This window comes from Cylas formicarius, unplaced genomic scaffold, assembly GCF_029955315.1.
Source record: "Cylas formicarius isolate icCylForm1 unplaced genomic scaffold, icCylForm1.1 PGA_scaffold_10__41_contigs__length_53128322, whole genome shotgun sequence".
Taxonomy (NCBI): Eukaryota; Metazoa; Arthropoda; class Insecta; order Coleoptera; family Brentidae; genus Cylas; species Cylas formicarius.
Genome location: NW_026844214.1, coordinates 2,635,846 through 2,659,081, shown reverse-complemented (window position 1 = coordinate 2,659,081; position 23,236 = coordinate 2,635,846). Strand labels below are relative to the sequence as shown.

Sequence of the window (23,236 nt, the reverse complement as noted above, 5' to 3'; positions counted from 1 at the left end):
ACTTTAATTTTAAAACGCAGAAAACCAATTAAAAAGTGAAATAATAATAAATTAATTACTTTCAAGAACTTCAGTAATATTTTTATAATAACAAAAATACACATATTGAACGATAACACTATTTGCACTTTGAAAATACCAGGAAATGATCCGGTCTTATCAGAAATTAAATTTGAGACTACAAAAGAAAACACGATGATATTTTTGCGGGTGGCGCCACCTGCAAGTTATCGCAAAGCTCACCACATCATCCGATTTTTGTGCTTAAATTTTTAAAATTGTGAACGTAGGTACCACAAAACGAACAAATAAAACACCGTACCTTGACGCAGAGCGTGCGAGTATATCCGAAAACACAATAGAAAAAAAAAACAGTCTCCCTGATGACGGAGGGCGCGGTAACTAACGAAACGTTTTACGGCGGCGATCACGTGGCGGCGACGCCAAAACAAAAACCCCCGGCGGACGAAATCTCGCGGCTCCGCGAGTCCTAATTTTAGGGGATGTTTGACGGCAGGGGTGGCTCACGGACTACAGAGTGCGGGACGGATAGCACCTGTTGTTGCGCGTTGCGCCCGTAACTGAGCGTTCGTCGGACCAGGTGAGAAGCCACCAGAGGTCACTGACACACCGCCAAGTTAACGGGTCCCGGCTAGCGGTACAAGAGCAGTTAGCTTACAGGACCGTGTGTATTGGCCAACGTCACACTGTCTCAGAAGAGCGGGACGGACGATGCTGCAGCAATGACGGATGCTGTTGCTGCTCCTCCGGCTGGTTTTGTCAACGGTTCTTTCCGCGCAGAAATGCCTCGCCGTCTGTACTACCGTAAAAGGACGAAGAAGCCGATTCTTCAATTATGTCCCCCGGGTATCCGGGAATGGACTCCTGGCAGATTTTTGTTTTTATTAAATTGAAATATTTACTAAGACCGAAAAAGTATTGCCATTAAGAGAAATGTTAACGTTGCAACAACATTTCTTATTTTTTATAAGCGATAGGTTTGGATTTTTTTATATTTCGACAATAGACTTTCTCCCGTTTTCATCATTTCACGAATAGTACGAGGTTAGCGCCCGGCCTGACATAGATGCAACTCCAGTATCACGATCAAACTTTGTCTTCTTTTAAATATATATCTTAGTAGGCTGCGAAAAAAAAATGAAGTCTTGCGTCAAATAGTTTTTTATTGACAGCATTTTAAACAAGATTCACCTTTTTATTTTAAAAAGAAGGCGCTTCGCGGATTCTAGAGAGACGCATTGTTTTTCTATCGTGCTCCTGCGGACCACTATGGAACTTTCACAAAATGGATGTAATTTGATTGTGATTACACCCTGTATAAAGTGTCCTTCACATCTCGTCGAACTTCAAAGTTACGGCACACTTCGGTAAATATTAAAATTGGTACTGGTAATTGCAACTTAAAATTATATTTTTTCAAATATCTTGCCACCATTGTATTATAGACGAAACCTTAAACTCTCTCTCGACATAGTTTACGATACCGTTCATATCGAATTATCACATCTTTAAAAGTTTTTCATGTATCGCCAATAATTCACCCACAAAAGCGGAAATTTCTAGGACCTATTAGAATTTTTTGCCTACGAACGACGTACCCTGTATATAACTCCACCAATGTTCGAAATAGAGGATAAAGCCCTGGACCTCCTTACTTTTCAGGTGTCCGAATTTTTCCAATGGAGTAAATGGTTTTCAAAAAACTACTTGTATTCTGAAACCATGCAATACGTGGTAATATTAAATGACGCCATCGCGTCTAGATTGGGGGCGAGAAATAGTGATTTTCATTTGGATTATTTGCAAATACAAAAATTGTAGCCCTTGATACGGCCTATAACACTGTTTAAACGAGTTAGCTATTGTTTGTACGAATTTTGGTTTACAGTTAATAATTTACTCCCTAAAAGAACAATTTTCAGGTTCTTTTAGATTTTTGTCTATAACTTAAATACCTTGTATACAATGGAAAAAATGCGTAAAACAGAGCGGGCAACACGTTGTCGAATGGGCAGGAGTCCCTTGAAGATAATTCAAGAACTGGTCGACCAGCGGAGGTTATGACGGAAGATATTGTTGCGATTGTGGAAGAGGTGGTATTGAGTGATCGACGTTTAAAGGTCAAGGAAATCTTAGAAATTACTAAGCTTTCTGATACAAGTGTTCGTCGAATCCTGCATGGTTATTTAGGTATGGTGCAAGATTGGTTCTTAAAAACCTTTCACCTATTCAAAAACAACGCCGTGTCGAGCGTGCGCGGTCTTTTTTGGAACTCTGTAGATCGGAAACCTGTGATAGAAACTATTGTGACGGGAAATGAAACTGTGGTTCTCTGTTATGACCTTCTATTGAAAAAAGAATCAATGGAGCGGCGTCGTGAGGGTGAAGCACCTCCAAGAAAAAATAAAACAGAATGAAATAGATGGATAAAGACGCAACCCTAGTAGGACAAACATTGGTTTTCCAAAATATTAATGTTAATATTGTTATACAATACTATTCAGGAGTCAGACAATGGAACAGTTTCACTGACAGTCTTTTAGTTTTTTCTTAAATATTAAATATTTTTGTACTTGTAGTTGGTCCGAAAAGCGATTTGCTAGCGCGGCTGATCTAGTAAGAAAAGAAGTCTGCCCATAGTTAGTACGATGGAACTCTACCTGGAAGGAATGGTTTATTCTGGTCAGCTCAGGTCCATGACAATTTCAGTGCAGTAGACTATAAACAATGGCGAGATTTCCCATTAGGTCCTTTTAAGCAAAATTTATATATTTTTTATTATTTCATTTCTGTAACGAGATAAGAGATTAAATAAGTAAATCGTGCTAGAAACTGTTAAAAAAATATTAGAATATTAAAGACAGAAAACGGTGGACAAAATACACCGAACGCAGAAATCACATGTCCGTATAGGGTCTCTAGCCATTCTTCATGTCCACCAGTTGCCCACCCAACTCGACACGGATTTCCAACATCCTGTACCGCTGAACCTAAATCAAAAGACGTGTTTTTAAACGACGCGAGGGATTCGATGGAAAGCTTCCGCGCTGAGAACAGCACTAGCGCGTAAAGTACTGTCTAAAAGCATTACTTTTTTTTTAAGAAATGGTATTTTAATGGTCGTTTTTAATTTGCGAACCGACATTGTTATCTTTGGACATTTCGTCTCTGCGATATGGCCATGTCTCTCACATTTTGTTATCTTCTGTGCAAATCAAGAGATCCGAATTATTATTATTATTTGTTTGCCAATGTCATTCCTGAACCCTTTCGATCACGATTAATGGCAAAGCTCTAAATCTTCGTTTATCTTCTAATCCAAATCACATTCGGAAATTTCGAAAAATTAACGTTAACACTAAGGAAACCGGCAAACTCTTCTCAAACTCAAACAACTGACGAAATTCGATTTGAAACCAGAAAAATCCTTAAAAAATAAAAACCTATCTAATATTGCAAAGCCTGAAAACATTGCCCTAAAACATCTAAAATCTAATCCCGTCATTGTAATCCTTAAAGCAGATAAAGGAAATGTTACGGTGGTCATGAACACAAATGAATATCAGGAAAAGATTCAAGATATTCGGATTATATCGTCAACTTAAAAAAGATCCTACGCCATCTATGGAACGCAAACTTAAATCTATTATTAAGGTTTCTTCTCTATCAGACTCCGTGAAAAAAATGTGTCACCCTCCATGACTCTAAAATTCCTCGCCTCTACGGACTCCCAAAGATCCACAAACCAGGATTACCCCTTCGACCTATTGTCAGCACCATTGGTTCTCCAACATATTTTCTAGCAAAATATCTAGCTTTCTCATAAAATCTATTACAGGGGAAACTGACAGTTCCGTACTTATTTCCTTTCACTTCATTGAACAATTAAAAAGCAGTACATTAGATACACAAGATATTCTGGTTAGTTTCGACTTAGCCCTCTTCACTAAAGTCCCTATTCCTGAAACTCTTAACATCACTTCAGATATATTAAAATCCGAAAATCTGGAACCAAACCTCCTCACCTATATTGAAAAATGCTTGTCTGGAATATAATTGTCTTATAACAAACGTGGGAAACAGCTATGGGTTCTCCACTATCAGCAGTCATCGCGAATACATGAAAGCGCTCGACACCTTAGACTAACATTGGGTCATTGTGTTTACAGAAAATCTACGCACACAGCGATACCTTAATGCATTGTCACATCACCATCCAAAAAATCATCGGTTATCAATTCTCTTGTTTACAGAGCCGCAAAACTATCTCGGCCAGAGTCACTAAACCCAGAATTAAAACACCGTGTTTCTGCTCCTCTATAATAATTTCCACATTAAAGATATTTAGCGTGCCATCACAAAATGCGCTTCTCCACAATTTTCCAATAGCAATGGGGCCGAAAGCGATCCCACACTTGCCCCTGTTGTCCTCCATTCAAAAAATCACTGACCACATATCAAAAGTTCGAAAGAAATACAACTTCAAAACCAGAAAAACAAACGTGAAAGTTTGTGGCTGACACAACTAAAACAAACACAACAACACACCAGGATTTAACCTATATAGCAACAAAACTGTAGGCTTTATTACTCTCTACTCTAAAAGAAAGTTGAGAAAAATCAACATAAAAACTTTGGAACAATACTAACGTAAGAAAACCGATGTGGAAAAAACTGAACTGTTTTGCCAATATTTTCTAATCCAATTGCCCTAATTTTCTACATAGAACTAATTAGAAGTATCTTCCAAAAGCACAAATCCTTTATATAAATAAATTTTAGATCAGATTGGATAATTAAGATCAAACATCACAATTTAGTCACGATTTATTTATTCCAATATTATCAAGGAATTGTAACAAGTTAATTATTTCTTCGTTTTTTTTTATGTTATGTATTTATTTATTTAGTAAGTTAAATATTTTGAAACACATATCCAAGCATGCATCCTTTCGTTTATCGTTGGGGTTGACGTTTCTTTTTTGACTATTTTTTCCTGTTATCAATAATGTTATTTTGTTGCATTTTATTGTATTGGTTTTATAGGGTTCACATAATAAATATATACAGTATTCTGTGTTCTTTCGTTGTCTCGGTTGATTCTGTATGTTAGATGATGAAGTTTAACCGTATTAAACGAAACGTTGATCAAAAATCAAATGTTTATTTTATTGTCCTAAAACCATTTAAATGTTTTCCTAAATATTTTAACAATGTTTTCTTCTATTTTGTTTAAATCTGGGAATAGTATCTACGGAAGTTAAGGGATTAATTTTCCGTCAGGTAGATATTCCAGTGGCGTCCTGGAAAAAATTCAAACGTCAAAAGATTCAGTAAGCATTTTCGTATCTTCTATTATTTAATGTTTAGTTTTGGTTAAGTGTGGTTTTCATTATTTTTTATGGTTAAACTGAAGCGAAATCAGACGGACAAATCTGATTGGTGCATATTCTCTTTTCCAAAAATATTTAAATCTGTTTAGTATTTCGTTGTTGTTGTTTTCTTCTATTTTGTTTAAAGTTGAAAATAATATTTACGGAAGAATAGGGTACATTTTCCGTCAGTTAGACATTCCAGTGGCGTCCTGGAAAAAATTCAAGCGTCTAAAGAATACGTCAGCATGTTCGTATCTCGTTCTATTATTTATGGACAAGTCTGAACTGTGCATTTTTTTTGCATTTAAATCTATTTAGTATTTCGTTGGGGTTGGCGCAACTAATACAAAAAATTAAATATAACAAACATTTAAATTTACATTAAAATTTCAACTCTTTTCTTCTATTTCCTTTAAAGTTGAAAATAATATTTACGGAAGTATAGGATTCATTTTCCGTCAGTTAGGTTTCCAGTGGCGTCCTGAAAATAGTTCAAACGTCCGTAAGCATTTTCGTATCTTGTTGTATTATTTAATGTTTAGTTTTTGCTTAAGTGTGGTTTTCATTATTTTTTATGGTTATAATGAGGCGAAACCAGACGAACAAGTCTGATTGGTGCATATTTTTTTAACAAAAAATATTTAAAACCTATTTAATATTTCGTCGGATTTTGCTCAATTAATAAAATAAATTAAATATAACAAACATTTAAATTTAAATTAAAATTTCAACTGTTTTCTTCTATTTCCTTTAAAGTTGGAAATAATATTTACGGAAGTATGGGCTTCATTTTCCGTCAGCTAGATTTCCAGTGGCGTTCTGGAAAAAGTTCAAACGTCTAAAGAGTCCGTAAGCATTTTCGTATCTTGTTGTATTATTTAATGTTTAGTTTTTGCTTAAGTGTGGTTTTCATTATTTTTTATGGTTATACTGAGGCGAAACCAGACGAACAAGTCTGATTGGTGCATATTTTTTTAACAAAAAATATTTAAAACCTATTTAATATTTCGTGAGATTTTGCTCAACTAATAAAAACAATTAAATATAACAAACATTTAAATTTAAATTAAAATTTCAACTGTTTTCTTATATTTCCTTTAAAGTTGGAAATAATATTTACAGAAGTATGGGGTTTCGGTCAGTGGCGTTCTGGAAAAAGTTAAAACGTCCAGACAGTCCGTAAGCATTTTCGTATCTTGTTCATTATTTTTTATGGTTAAACTGATGCGAAACCAGACGGACAAGTCTGATTGGTGCATGTTTTCTTTGCCAAACATATTTAAATCTATTTATTAATTAGTTGAATTTGGCGTAACTAATACAAGCAATTAAACACAACAAATATTTAAATTTAAATTTCAATGATGTTTTCTTCTATTTTGGTTAAAGGTTAAAGGGTCAGTTAGACATTCCAGTGGCGTCCTGGAAAAAGTTCAAACGTCTGAAGAATAAGCATTTTCGTATCACCTTATATTATTTAATGTTTCGTTTTTGCCTAAGTGTGGTTTTCATTATTTTTTTATTGCAAAAAATATTTAAAATTTATTCAATATTTCGTGGGATTTCGCGCTACTAATACAAAAAATTAAACAAGACAAATATTTCAATGAACTTTATTGATACAAAGTCACAGTGCATTAGTAGGCCCGTACTCTGGGAGGCACCGATGGACACTCGTTCTCGTCCAACGTACAGTCAACAACGGGCCGGTAAGTCAAGCACACCTTAACAAATTTACATTATATTGAATAATTACGTTACGTAATGGTAGTACATTGGCGAGTTGTTAATGAAAATACCATATATAGGCTCCATACACGAGCAGGCAGTTCAAATGGCCAAAAGTCACACCAACATTTTGCGTCTTTGTTTCTTTCAATAAGTGCCAGTAACATCGACGGCGTTTTTCGTTGTATAATTGAAAGCAAGTTCCAAATATACAAAACTAAAATTTAGCCTGGCTCAAACTTGACAGAAATAAGAGTACAGTACAACATAAAAATGCTAAATATTGCTATAGTTGCCACTACTATTACCACTATTCAAAGAGACCAACCTTGATAGAACTCTATAACTATGGAGAAAGGGACAATAGATCATTGGCTCGCAGTGAGGGACAGGCTAAATGGATCTGAATTCAGATTCTTGAATCTGCCACAAATACGTTGACATTGCGGGATATCTCGGTTATGAGTAATTTCCTGTTTCGAAAATTTTCTACGGCCATGCAATAGTTGTAGTGTTTCCGTTCTGATGTTATCAAAACCTGGTGATGTTTTCAATATTAGCGATCCTACAGTTTGCATAATTTCTACGGGAGTTGTTTCTAATTGGAATTGCTCTCAGGTGATTAAATTAAATTAAATTTTTATGCAAATTTTCCCCTCACGTTTTAGAAATGGTTATTACAAGTTTCTGCAATTTGACAATAGATACACATAATTAAATCGTACCACTCAAATGCTTGGCAGTCAAATTAAAAAACAAAAAAGTACGGAACCCCCAAGTTGGTAAACCATCGAACGATTTAACTAACACACGAAAATGTTATATAATCTCTGTAGCAACAATTCAAATTCTGCTTTAGTATTTCGTGTTTTATTATATTCGAAGGTAGGCTTACAGCAAATAGATATGTGGGAATACTGAAAAATATTTGACAAGAAATATGCGAAGAAGTCCTTTTAACTCAGCTTAACAATATTTGCCACCGTCTAAGTCGTGCAAACAATTATGTCTATCAATTTTTGAGTATCTCGAGTTTATAGAAATCTTAAGACAAAGAGTTTTAGACACATTTACAAATATCAACGGAATGGTTCTACGAAATTTTCGTTTTTTTTTTCTACTTTTTCTTTTAAAAAAACACACAGTTGGTAATTTTTACAAAACGTCTGACTTGTTGAGAAGTTGTCCTTTACGTTCATGTTTCATTGCTCACGTCCATGTGTGTCTGAATATTGTGAATTTACACATTGTATACCGGGAAGGCTGGTATTTCGTTTTTAAAGAAAATTTCGAAAAAAAACATCCACGCTGGAAGTTTTTAACCAATCAAAAGTAAGTAGTAAGTGGAAATTTGGCAGTAATGAGGTTCCTATTATTAAATATCATGTTACTAAAGGCGATGTTACATTCGAAAAAAATTAACTTTTTTTTTACATTTCAGGCTAACGTTTAACATGTTTAAAAAAATAACATATCAAATGTTAAAGTTTGTTCATAGATATAAGAAAGTGACTAACTGATACGAATTAAGGAAAGGCCCGGGCAAGCTGTAAGAACGAAACATGGCCGAACAGGTCCGCACTTTGCTTAGAATTTAATTATTTGGCGTTTTATTAGCAAAGATACTAAACAATATTTATTTACTTATGTATGTACTTATTTTTAAATCTAAAATAAAATTACAAATTATTTTTACTACCTACTTAAATTACTTAAAATTATTCACATAATATGTCAGTATCACTATCGCTATCGTCGCCTGTTCAAATTATTATTTGTTCTATATTATTTGCAATATGGATATACGATTGTTCTGCTTTTTCTATATGTTTATCAGAATTTGGCCAACTTTGTGGAGGAATGTTAAAAACTTCGGTTTCTATAATTTTGAGGACATTGGAGTTAATACGGGGAAAAACATTGTTACGACGAATGGCAGATTTCAGTTGGTGCCAAACATGTTCAATGGGATTAAATATACAGTGGTAAAGTGGAAGCCTTAAAACTGTATGCCCCAAATTTTTTGCATAATTATCACAGACGTATTCCTTTTGTAGGTTCAAGCTTTGTAGAACCTCAATGAATTGCTTTTTGGTATAATCTTCGTGAAAATAAGTGTCGTTATTATACATGTAGTTTTACATTGTTGCTTTTGTGTCACCTGAGGAAGGGGTTTTAGTCAACTGTCTACTGTGATAACTTGCATTGTCCATTACAATGACGCTATTAGGAGGAATGTTTGGAACTAGTTTGTTTTTAAACCAACTTTCAAATAAATCGGCGGCGGTGTCTTCACGGTAATCCAGAGAAGAATCTTTAATATTTTTCGCAGACAGAGAAAGTCCATTTGGAATCTTTAGTATCAGCGTGCAAAACAGTTTTACCTCTTTGTGATGACTCGTTTGTTTTACACTTATCAGTTGAGTCAACCCAACCCTTTTTCGGAGTATCGAACCAGGTTTCATCCAAGTATATAATTGGTCTTTGTTGTTCTCTGTAAATCCTAATTTTTTATAGATATTCCAGTCGCCATTTCCGAATTCTAAAAGATTCCATTAAAACTTGCCTTTTGTCAATTTTTTAAAATCTAAAATCCATGTGTTGAATACACTTCCATAAGGTAGTTCTGGCACATCTAACACCGGTTTCACCTTTTTCAAGCCTTTTAATTAAGATATCTAATATAGGCGCCCTAGAATAGTGTTCTCTACATTTGGGCGGGAGCATCTCCTGAGATACACTAGACTCGCACATATTTGGATAATTCGCACACGATTCAGCACACGCTGTATTACACACGGCATAAGCATAAGGAACTTAATCTAAGTAGTATACCAAACCAAAGAATATTAAACACAGGTAGGTATAAAATTATTTTCAATTACGGACCATAATTTTACCTGAATTTAAATTCCGAAACTTTAGGTAATAATCTTGAATGACGACTCTTGGATAATCCCATTCAAAAGCGATTGGTCACATTCTTATACCCATGAACAGACCATACTTTAAATTACGTTAGGTTAGTGCAGTGATTATCGTTTATGAAGCTCTTTATTAGAACTCACTCGTGTATGGTTGCCTTAACGCGAGAATCGCATATTTTTAACGCTAGCAAATTTGAATAATTAAAACTCTCACCTCTCCAGTTTCGACGTCCATCCAACACAACGTGTGCTTCCTCCAGTGTTCTTCGAAATTCTTCCTCTTCTGACCTTTGATCGGTTTGGAATAGTCATACTCATCGATCCGCTGTTTGTAATCATCTCGGGCATGGGCTCCTCTAGACTCTTTTCGGGCTTCCATTGCGGAAATAGTCTGAAGCGCGTTGATAAACAAGTTCTGCAGCTCCAACGCTTCAACGAGGTTCGTATTCCAAATCATGTGGTTGTCGGTCACGTGGATGTTGTCCAAGTCCTTGTAGAGGTCTTTGACTACCTGCACCCCTTCTTGCAGGATGGCCTGGGTCCGAAACACTCCCGCATGTTTCTGCATTGCCTTTTGAAGTTTGACTCTGGAAAATAGAAAAAAATTACTGAAACGGATGATGGAATCTACAGGGATTAGAAAAACCATATAAAGAACTCATACTTGCTGACTTATCGCCAATTATCCTGTTGGCCGATTCAGAGATTAACTTTAACTGGCTCGCGTTCTATTCTGTACCTGCTTATATATTTTTTGAGAGGGTGAAGCTAAAGGAAGGACTTGTTTACAAAGCCATAAAACTATCACAGAACCCAGAATTAAAACACATTACATCTACTCTTTTCTGTAATAATAGCCACATTCGAGATATCAAGCGAAACACACAACCTTTCAAAGCCAATAAGTCCGAAAGCAACCCCACACTTGCCACTGTTGTCCTTCCTTACATTCAAAACATCACTGATCACATATCCAAAAGATCCTACAGAGACAAAATTCCGTTTGAGATACTAAGAGTTTACGGCATTCCATGCATATCAACATGTAAGAGCCTTAAGACTACGAAATTTTATTCGATAAAACTAAAATTCTTCCATCTAACCGATTCTTCTGCCAACTAAAAGTCGGAGAATCAATAGAAATCTATAAGCATCTATAAGCATCTAAACACTCTGGTCTTTACCAATATGGGAATCAGTCATCCGACAGAATGTTCGACAGGATGAATGGCGAAACATCAGCAAGTTCTATTTATCATTCATCGTCATTCACCAATGCTGGAGGAATTCAGAATATTTGTTAAAAATATGTATTACATTAGCTCGTGGAAGTTTCTTTGAATAATTAACTTAATCGTTATCCATTAGCAGCTTGCGAAATTGGCAGAACTATTATGTTCAAATCAGTGTTCTACAGTTGTGAACGGCCTCGTGTGGAGCACAAATGTAGCAGAGTTGATATCTGAGGAATGATTAGAGCTGCTAAGCGTTTTTAAGTACGTCATCTGTTATGGTGCCACTTTAATATAAAAATAAGACGAAAACAAAAAAAATATATCTGCTACTTGAATTCCAGAGCATTAATTACATTTTAAAAATAAAATATATTTACGAAGCAAACTCTTAAAAGGAAAGGAAAAAAATATGACCATAATATCCACTAAATATATCACTTACAATGAAAGCATGCAGAACGCAGTTAATGAAGCGGGACCAGGAATAGAGAGATAAATAAATGCAGTTGCTGTATATATCAGTGTATATTGTCTATAGAGGCGATGGCAAAGTTGGTATCTCGTTACATTCGAAAAATCGCAAATAAACTTATTGAGGCGTTTCAAATGAAATCTGAAGCCGAAAATTCAGTCACAGTCAATAACATTTTCATTTAACCACCTCAAATGACGGAAAATTAATAGCCAAGGTGTAAAAGTGATTTGTTATATTGTATATAAGAAACTCACCTTAGAAGTTTGCTTGGAATTTTAACCCCAAACTAAGCCAAAAAAAAATTTTGAACCTTTCGTGATATAGATGTTACCGGAAGAATGAAAAGCCAAGCAGCTTCGACCAAAGCAGTCATCATGTTTGATTTTTGCGAAGGACCTTCATTTTCTATTATATCTGCTTGCTCCTTGGCATCGACTGTCTTCCCATTTTGAGATGATAAAAAACCTCATATGCTCAGCAAGACTCAGCATGATGATTCACACGTACTAATGAACAAAGTAATTGCAAAGAAATACTCAAACTTCCATTGCCTTCATTTTTCTACCCTACAGCATTCAACCGTGACGCAGTATGATGCAGTCGAGCCTGAGGTTGTTCCGCTATGACCCCAACATCGGTGGGCTCTTTTTAAGGTTGCCAAATTATGGGTATTTCCAAAGGTGTTGCTAAAGATGGAGAACCCGCGCTTCGGACCATTTGATGTGGTGTTGTTTGATCCACACACACTCCGCGATATGTTCTTTGGATTTCATCCTTCATACTTCAATACTTCATAATTCATTGCTCTTTTGCAGAGTGTTTGGATGAATCCTATTTTGGTTGCACCAGCATGGTTAGAGTCACACAGAACCCTCATTTCTACTTACTACGACATTTAGAAACAAAAGGTAGCAGTTCTTTTCTCAATAGTAAATTTAATGGACGGTGGCAAAGAATGAAGATGATTGAGAAAGGAATCTGGCTGTATATCGCTTCTACTCCAGATGATAAAGTTATCTGTAGCTTTAATTTGAAACCATTCCATGTGTATGTTCGCTAGCACCGGTGGTAGCGCAATTCTGTCTGGAAGTGTTGTATCATTCCTCAATCTGACCTCAACAATGTCTAACGAGCCCCTTAAAAAATAATGATAATTGAAATTCGAAGTTCGAATTTCTTCATATTTCTACTGGATCATTGTCAAGCAAATAATAAAGTAATTGCAAATTCACAAAATGAATTGCTTCGAAAATATGAGCCATTAATTTTCAACCACACACCTACCACAATTGAACTTGATAATTTATACGCTACAAGTATTAAGAAGAAGTGGAAGAAGAAGTAGAATATTGGAAAAGGAAACGATAATTGCACTCTTTTGTTGTTCCTTGCATTTGCAAAAAACTGGTATTTGGAATTAATCTTGATTATATTTTTTAATACACAACCAACTTTTTAATGTATGACAAAAACTGGGTGGATAGAGGATAAGTAGCTAATTGATGGTGATAATACGCGGTATAAATATTTAAGAAGTATAATTTCGAAAAATGTCATAGTAAAGTGGACATTCTAACAAGATCATGCTGAATATCTATAACAGAGCACTGCGGAGAAATACGGACTGCTCTGATACGGAACTGTGGTAACGATGGACAGTGCAAAATCCAGCCCGTCTTCTGGAGGAAGGCAGGGTGGGCAACCAACAGAAAATTATCATTCCTGGAGGACAGCCATTTGCTAAAAGAGTCACTGAACAAGGCTGACCTACTGGTGAAGAGACAGCGTTGGTTCACGCACATGTGTTATTCTATGAGAATCATCATTACGTCATCCATAAAATTCAAGTGCGTTATCGCCCCGATGGCTCTCCTCTGTATAAAAAAAAACTCTTTCGGCATGTGAGGAGTGGCCCCAAACCAAAATTGCGTAGCTAAATATTCCCGAAAAAATATACCATTCAGGCTATATTTTGAGAGACCTCGCCGACCAAATCGCGCAACAAGTACACCACCCTAGAGAGCTTCTCACAAAGACCTGCTCGAACGTCAATTTCGGATCAAGCAGAACCCCAAGACAGTTCACATGTAATGGATTGTTAAATGTTGACTCGCGTAAAAATAGATTGATGATTGATTCATTGGGGTTAAGTTTGTTTTCACGAAACCACTCACTGTGCCCACTCCATCCTGTATACCAAGTCGTTCTCAGATTGACCTCGACAAGAAAAGGTAGTATCATCAGCTAACAATGTACAAACTATGTTAGCAACATGCTCAGGTAGATTGTTTATATAGATCAAGAATAGAAGAGGGCCCATAATGGATCCTTGGAGTACTCCATGTTCAACAACTCTAATTTGTGATGATTTTCCATTCAGGGCCACGATCTGCCTCCTGTTGAGAAGATAACTTTGAAGGAATCCAACCAATGAGGGATTCACAGCATACCTCTGCAATTTACTCAGAAGAACAGGATGCCAAACACAGTCAAACGCTTTCGAAAGATCACATAGGACCGTGCCGGAGTACTCTCTGCTTTCAAAAGCTGCGCAAACCTGATCAACAACTCTACTAATCGCTCCACAAGTCGATTTACCACGTGTAAACCCAAGCTGGGTGGGAGACAATAAACCGTTGTCCTCGAAGCTGTTAATTGAGAATATAGAATGTTTTCAATAATTCTACCGATTGTGCAGATAATAGATATTGGACGATAATTATTTATGTCATTTACATCGCCCTTCTTGAAAACTTGAATCACTCTGGACAACGTCAAGTAGATGGGAAAAATACCCTCGGATATACCTGTTCGTCAGTGGAATAAATACTATGTCTTTAATGTATTGGATAATATTGATAATTATATCATATATGTCTTTACTATCATTACACTTACAACTGGTCAGGATGTCTCTAATTCTGAATATATGAGACTTCACTGAAACAAAAATGCTTATCCGTATGCGCCCTCATCGACTCAGTTTTATCTTAAGTATTTGAAGTTAATTTATTTGCTGCGTGTGAAAAATATTCATTTAAATTGTCGGGAGTGATACCCAGTGAAATGAAATTTTGATCCACTCTTGCGTTTCCTATTGATGACCTCCCATGCTGCCTTAGAAGTGTTATTGCTTTTATTTATGTAGAACGAGTTGGTTTTGGTTAATTAGCAGACTTTTTACATAATTTTAATTTTTTAATTTTATTTTCGCCCTGTAAGCAGCCCTATGCGATTTTATTAAATTTTCGATATCGGGAAATTTAGGATTTTGCCTTTTTGATATCCTGGTAAACGTTTAGCTGACCCCGCATTTCTCGTAATTCGTCGGTATACCATTCAATATTTAATTTGTTATTTTTAACTATTTTATTCTTGAGGAGAAAGTTAAGTTAATAAAGAAAGTTGCACAACCTTGTTCAGGACATCATACTTGCCTAAGCTGACCGACCGAATATTTTCCTTTGGAGTAACGGATTCGGTCAAAGTTGTTCAACGTCTCTTCGCCCAGCGATTCGTCGATTGTGACCGCGTCGCCAGGAACGTCGCATTCAGCGATCTTAGTGGCCACCGCTTTGCCGAACACCACCGTCTCCAGCAGCGAATTCGCTCCGAGTCTGTTGGCACCGTGAACCGAAACGGAGGCGCATTCCCCGCACGCGTACAGCCCTTTGACAAGGGCGTCTTCGTTCGGACCCACCTGGCTGATCACCTGACCACTATAGTTGGTCGGAATGCCGCCCATCGTATAATGGACGGTCGGTATCGTCGGAATTGGCTCCCTCAGGATATCAACCCCTGCAAAATCCATCGCCGTCTGACGTATACCGGGCAACTGAGCGAGGATCTTCTCTTTGGGGATATGGTGGAGCTGAAGGTGGACGTACTCCTTGTTCGGTCCGCAACCCCTGCCTTCCATTATCTCTATGGTGCAAGACCTGGACACGACGTCTCTCGATGCCAAATCTTTCGCTTTCGGAGCGTACTTTTCCATGAACCGCTCTCCCTTATCGTTGACGAAATAGCCGCCCTCTCCTCTGGCACCTTCCGTGATGAGGATACCGAAGCCGTATATCCCGGTCGGATGGAACTGGATGAACTCCAGATCTTGCAGGGGTAAACCGGCACGAGTCACCATAGCGGTACCGTCTCCTGTCGAGGTGTAAGCGGCGGTGCAGGAAAAATAAGCTCGCTCGTAACCTCCCGTAGCAAGAACTGTGTTCTTGGCGAAGAACCTATGAAGGGTGCCGTCTTCCAGGCACCAAGCCCACACCCCCCTGCACCGATCCCCTTCCATGATCAGATCCAGCGCGTAATACTCGACGAAAAACTTCACGTCGTATTTGACGGCTTGTCCGTACAACGTGTGAAGCATGTAGTGGCCGGTCGCGTCTGCAGCCGCGCATGTGCGATGCGCTTGACCGCCTTCACCGAACTTGAGCGATTGGCCCCCGAACGCGCGCTGATAAATTCGTCCGTCTTTCATTCGCGAGAACGGCATACCCCAATTCTCCAACTCCTGGATGCAGCGCGCAGCTTCCTTCGTCATGAAATGGATCGCATTTTGATCGCCGAGCCAGTCGGAACCTTTGACCGTGTCGTAATGGTGCCAAACCCAATAATCGTCCTCGTAGTTGCTCAACGCCGCGTTGATACCACCCTGTGCTGCGACCGTGTGCGATCTGGTGGGGAACAGTTTGGTGACGCACGCGGTCTTGAAACCTTTGCTCACGAGACCGAAGGCGGTCCTCAAGCCGGCACCGCCCGCCCCCACGACCACACAGTCGTATTGGTGGTTGACTATTTGGTATTTCTGTTTAATCTGGAACGCGTGAGAGGTTAATCGGGTGGTTTGGATGGGGCGGATAGATACGAACCTCGCCGGTACCTTTGATACACCTCGGCTTCTCCGTGCTGGCCGAAACTCTGCGGCAGGCTTGGAGCGCGACATTGTTTCGTCGTAATAAATATTTAAAAATGCTCCACATCGTTTTTGACTATTCGATCTGTCATAACGACGATGAGTTGTTGACAGGTGACGGGACGAGCCTCGTCGGTTATGCTTACTTAACAAATATAAAAAAGTAAGACTTTTAGCTTCCTGAAGTAATTTTGAAGTAATTGAAGTCCCAAGATCGTAAGAATAAAAAAAAGGGTGGATTAATTTATGACAGTGTTCTTTGTGTGTATTTGGTTTATATAATAATATTGTTGATTATTTAATTTTTCAAAGAAACTTCAACGGGCTACTCTAATACTGTTTCCAAAACTTGTTGTTGAGTCGAACTGGCTAACGTTTCGGCAATCATCCTATTAGCTTCCTCAGTTTCGGTTAACCTCTGAAGAAGCCAACAGGATGATTTGCGAAACGTTAGCAAGTTCGATTAAACAACAACCGACGCTGGAGGAATCCAGAAGCGAAAATACACTAATCGATTCCAATAGAAACCATCTCCTCTATATACACAATATAAGACCCACATATATATAAATACGTAATGTACGTATACATAAATACGTATTTACTGGAAGGCTCACATTCAAATACCTCCATAATATATACGAAGATTCCACAATTTAGATTAAGCTCTTAAGAATGACACATATCACCTGATGTTAAAATAAACGCTTCTTCTTATTCGAAAATACCCCGCAGCATCAATGCCTAATCAAATTTAAAACGGTCCATTTCCGTTTCAAATAAAAAATTCAAGTTTCTACAAATATTCGTTACGGTCCATCTCAGGAAAGACCTACTTAATGCGGAATGGGGTGGGATGGGTTTTACTTCAAACGTCAAAGCAATAAATGCAACATATTTTTGTTCTGATTATAACTCGAACCGCCTACTCGCATCAAGATTAAAAAAACTGTTTTCCCTTCGTTAAGGGTCAAGCTATTTTTTGTAAACCAATCCTTAGCTTTTGTTAATTTACATGGTTTAGTCCTGCAGTTGTTGTTTTACATGCGTTATTAGTTTTCCAAATAAAATGAAAAGATGATGAGATAACTATTAATATATTTTAAAAAGTAACAAAAAATGAAGATAACTGTAACTCGATTCAAGTAACACAGGTCTAGAGTGCTTTTGATGCTTGAAAACTGTTTGCTTATTTTTGGGGGCTCTTTTTCAAAAAAACGCCATATTTTTGTAATATACATACCTACGGCATGAATATATTTGGTCCATGTTAGGCATGATTTTTAAATGAATTGATTTTTATGAAATTAAATATGATTTAGCAGTGACATTGTGTGAACAATCCAAATAACTTTTGTTATATCTGTGGTAATTAGGTCATAGTAAAGCTAAAGCAAGCTATAAATAATACGCATACTTTGGTTTACAGATTGGCGATTAAGACAGGTCCTGGGCTCCTCATACATACTGTTTGCTCCGTTTGCGTTGAAGCAAAAAGATAGGAACAAATGTTAAAGGGTGTTCCTACGGTCTGGCGAGAGCCTACGAATCATAGTGATGACTGTTATTTTTGTTCGTGTAATGTTCAAGGATTCAACAGAAAAAATAAGACACAAATTGCGTATTCCAATCTTGACTCTGCTATTCGACCAGTTCCTCATGGACCAGATGAAAAAATCGTCATGTCGTCAGAATCAGAGTAATCTAATTCTGACCCAGATGACTCAAATTTCATAACCGAATTCAGAGAATCGGAAGTGTTTAACCAGTGTATGCTTTGCGGTTAAACAAAATTTCCATACTTTATTTATGAATGGGATTGTCGGGCAAGGGATAGACATTGGACTCAAATAGAACAAGCCTTACACCTAGTAGCAAAAATGTATTAAGAGATAGCTTAGTTGACCCCAAAAAAATTTTACTATAATAATAATAATAATAATAATAATAATAATAATAATACCTTATAGCTCATAAAGGTATACCAAAAACTTATGATAAGCTGGAATCTGAAACCGAAATAATGTATCTTAACAACGCGTATTATAAATATCTAGGATATGAGCAGAATCTTAATATGAATCAGAACGATGCTAAGGCTAATATAGAAACTAAACTGCAAAACAGGGTGATAAAAATATTAAAAACGGAACTAAACGGAAAAAACAAAATTAAAGCTGTAAACACATGGGCGGTACCGGTAATCACGTACACGTTTGGTATATTAAAATGATCTAACACTGACTTGGAGAGGCTGAACAGGAAAATAGGGACCCTCATGACAGAGCATAGAACTCACCATCCTAAGGCATGCACTGAAAGGCTATACTTACCAAGATCGACGGGCGGAAGAGGATTGGCTGACCTCAACATACTGCATAGGCGTCAAGTAAATCAGTTAAAGAAGTTCTTCCACCGTAAAAAAGATACTTCGACGTTGCATAAGCTCGCTTGTCAGTCGGATAGATACTCAGCTGTAGATCTCAGAAAAAATGAAATAAAAGAGATACCAACACTTGATGAGGTAAAAGAGAAGTGGTTGAGTAAGCCCCTTCATGGAAAATATCCAGCTAGTTTAAAAACTGCTGGGAGCGAATCAACAAATTGGTTAGTTAAGGGGCAGCTATTCGCTGAAACTGAAGGATTTATCACAGCTATTCAGGATGGAAGCATAGCGACTAGGAATTATAAGAAGTATATCCAAAAGATCAGAATAGATGATGATAAATGTCGTATGTGTGGACGGGTGCCAGAGACCATCGAACATGTAATAGCAGGATGTCAAACGCTAACTCCGTCTGAATACACCAAAAGGCACAATTTAACAGCAAATATTGTACACCAAGAACTAGCAATGCTATGCAACCTAGGAGAGGGAAAATACAGTCCATATTTTAAATACATACCTGCTCCAGTTCTTGAGAACGAAATTTATCGGCTATACTGGGATACACCTATAGTAACAGATAAACCAATAGCCAGCAATAGACCAGACATTATTCTGCTGGATAAGGCTAATAAAAAGGCGTATTTCATCGACGTCCCACATCCCTCGGACCACAACCTGGAACAGAAAGAGAGAGAAAAAATTAATAAGTATTACGACTTGGCAGAGGAATATAAAAAAATACTCACCCTAAAAGCAGTACATGTTATCCCTGTAATTATATCGGCCACTGGGCTAGTTACCAAGAAGCTTGCAGGATACCTGGAAAGACTGAATATAACGAATAAAACCATCGTTACAAAAATGCAAAAGTCCGTAATACTTGAAACTTGCAAAATCGTCCGAAAGACCCTGAATATCCCGGAGACATAAACCTTCCCCCCCCCAACTTTAGTGACTGGTTAATAAAGCCCACTAAAGCTGCTACCCTAATAAGGAGGAAAAAAAATAAAAAAATAATAATAATAATAATGATAAAAAAACAATATACAATATTAATATTTTTCAAAACAAAGTAAACAGATAGCTCAAAAACGGCGCAGTCTAGCTTTAAATAGTTACTCTACTGATCTGAATACATTGCGCACTATTTATTGAAATAAGAAATGGATGAATAGCAAACAAAATATGAAAAATACCTGTAAAATCGGAAGAACAACATAACTCTACTACACACTACAGAAAATGCAATTGAAGATAAAGAATTTGATAACTCAATATAATCCCTTGCTAATAATATAATTAGTAACAAATTATTAGGAAAACTGTATTTGTAGCGCGTGAATTAGAGGAAAAACCATAGAAACTCAGCTTGGAAATCTATAGGTCTTGGTTCACCTCATCGAATGCCTTCAAGGTTTTATTTCAAGAAGTAATTGATCTTGGGAACTCTAAGGACGAAAACAACGAAAGTATTGTTCAAATATGTTACAACACTTTAATCGCCTAGGTTGTAATATGAGTTTTGTTTTCACATTTGAACTATTTTCCTCAAAATCTTGGAGTAGATAGTGAAGAACAGGGAGAGAGGTTTCACCAGGACATTAAGGAAATGGAACGGCGATACCAAGGCAGATGGAGCAAAACACACAGCCGATAGTGCAGACAGCGCAGCTTGCTGGCAAAAAGACGAAGATTTCACTCAAAAAAGTCTGAGTAAAGTTTTTTTTTCACTTTTTTACTCAATAAAAAAATTAATTATTTTAGAAATACTTTTTTTTTCCTGTAATATATGCAAAAAAAACTAAAAAATATCGAAAGACGGCGGCTTGACCCTTTTCGTTGTTACTTCTCGTTAAAAGATAACCCGTCTTCGCATTTATTTAATTTTTCCTTTTTTGCCAACCGCGAAGCAGAGGAGTAGTAATCTTCTTCCAAATTGAGGCGCGCAAACCGATCCAACAGGTCCGACAGCAACGGTCCCAAGCAATTATTTAAATACTGGTTTGTATTATGGCTAACGGAATACCGAAAATTTAAATTCGCAGCCCGCGGCCATTTTAATAATACTCGTATTTTTGAGTCGCGTTCACATGCTCATTTGCATTCATGAACCTCTATTTACATTTAAATTCCCAATTATACGATATAAATAAAACGAATTTGATAAATCGACTCCCTGAGTCGTATTTTCAACGTTCGTATTTTTTTCCTTCAAAGCGCGGAATTGCATTTTATGGAACGATGTATAGTTTTTTTTACGGGCGTGTATACTGTGGGCCGTTTATCTTGGGTCACTACTTTATCTCAGAAACTATAGGCGATGGGGCCAAAAGTTTAATACAAATTGTTAATTCACGTATTACAAACCTTTAATTTATTTTAAAAGTTTTGTGGCAGACAAAGGACTCGAATAACGGATTCCGTAAGAAATTTCGATACATATTAATACAGGGTGCGAGAAAAATAAGATTAAAATGAAATTAAAAAAATTGGCAAAAAACTTTTTTTGTAATGGAAACTAATTGATATTTTTAAAATCTGGTCATATTTAGCATTAAAAATTAAGGCAATTTTATATTCACTAATATGTTTTCTTTTGAAATATTTTTAAATATTTGTCTATCACAAATAATACGGTGTTGCCACTATAGTTAGTGTAAGGTGGTTATGACGGCGTTCCTGCTACCAAATTAAATTTCGTGGTTGTGGCTAAGGTGGCTATGCCACTGGGTTTTACCATTTTTTAGTTGACCATAACCCTGCCGGTGCGCTTATGAAGATCTAAAGAATATTAAAGGATACACGATAACGTTGGTGAATATTTGATTAACGAACGATCAATAAAAATTAATAGCCTGCAAAGGAACATAAAAAATAAAATTTTTCAATATGTCCTCCACTTTGGTATAATGGTTTCTAAATACATAATGGCGTTTCTAACAGATTCGGTGCCATTTAAATAATCGATGCCTTCTCTTATCCGACGTCTAAGTTCTTCGGCAGTTGACGGTTTGTGTTTGCAACTAAATCTCTAAGAAATAGAAAACAATCTAGGGGAGTTAAGTGGAAGGTCTTTGGAGGCCAGGCGTAACTCTTCTTCCCAATAATGTGCATTTAAGTAGATGCTTATTTCTTGATTTGCGTGATAACGAGCGCCATACTGCGGGCAAATTAAGTGTCGTCGTTCCCTTTCACGCACTTCATTTTCAACAAAAGGATGGATAATATTTGAAAGCTCTAAGCAGCGTTGGGAGTTAAAATTCTGATCAAAAAATATCTTGTAACTTCCATAGTTTTTTTATTTTTCTTGTTGCTCCAGTAAAAATTTTAGAGTCTCTCCATAAGTTTGTCGCAAAAATCTAACCTGACGTTGTAATCCCGTTGCTCTAATTTCTGCGCTGGGCAAAAAGCAAAAAGTAACAAAACATTAAGTTGCTCTTCATCATTGAAAATATGACGACGTCTATTTTTTTTCTTTCTTCGTGGTTCCATATTTTCTATAATGTTGGTACATCCTGTCGAAGATCTTTTTTTCTGGGTGATTCCTCAATGGAAATTTTGTTAAATAATCTCTAAGAGGTCCGGTTTTTATTGTTCGATGTCTAACTTTCTAACATATCAATATTCTCATCTGTGGTAAACATTAATTATGACAATAATCAACAACCATATATGTCAACAACAAAACACGCGTTCTAGCACTTGTTTCGGTTAAACGCCGTCATAGCCACCTCACAATAACTGAACTTATATGGAAACAGCATATTAACAGTGATAGACAATTCAAAAAGTAAAAATATTAGGCGTATACAGTGAAAACTCCCTGTGTAACGTAAAACTTGTTGAAAAATCAACTAACCCACGATGTTTTAAGAATATCAAGCATTTGCCGGTCACTTACATTAAAGGGGAGGAAAATATTACTTCTAGTAGATAACAGCCCTGCACATCCTCATATTCCAAATCTACGGAATATTGAATTGGCACTTCTTCCATCCAAAACAACAAGTGTATTACAGCAGATGGACCAGAGCGTAATAAAAAGTCTTAAGAATCGATACAGGAAAAACGTTTTAATGGAAATGATCGAGTCCAAAGACAAATTTTCCATTAATGTGCTAGATACAGTGAATTTTAGTAGTAAAGCTTGGAAATAGGTGACAGC

At 36.8% G+C, this 23,236-nt stretch overlaps 1 protein-coding gene across 1 annotated transcript; it reads right to left on the bottom strand.

Annotated features, from left to right (window-relative positions):
* Positions 1–7,033: 7,033 nt before the first annotated feature.
* Positions 7,034–16,777, bottom strand: LOC132698992 (succinate dehydrogenase [ubiquinone] flavoprotein subunit, mitochondrial-like). Its single transcript, XM_060665370.1, has 4 exons — positions 16,639–16,777; positions 15,199–16,583; positions 10,266–10,638; positions 7,034–7,120 (listed from the first exon to the last, which is right to left on the bottom strand). The coding sequence occupies exons 1-4, from the start codon at positions 16,747–16,749 to the stop codon at positions 7,034–7,036; spliced, it is 1,956 nt and encodes a 651-aa protein (XP_060521353.1). The 5' UTR covers positions 16,750–16,777.
* Between the last annotated feature and the right edge of the window lie 6,459 nt (positions 16,778–23,236).

Coding starts and splice junctions, on each gene's coding strand:
- LOC132698992 (XM_060665370.1), bottom strand. CDS start 16,749: ATGTGGAGCATTTTTAAATATTTATTACGACGAAACAATGTCGCGCTC. Junction 10,639..15,198: donor TATTCGGTCGGTCAGCTTAG/GCAAGTATGATG, acceptor TCTATTTTCCAG/AGTCAAACTTCAAAAGGCAA. Junction 7,121..10,265: donor TGGACGTCGAAACTGGAGAG/GTGAGAGTTTTA, acceptor AAATTTGTTAAG/GTGTGCTTGACTTACCGGCC.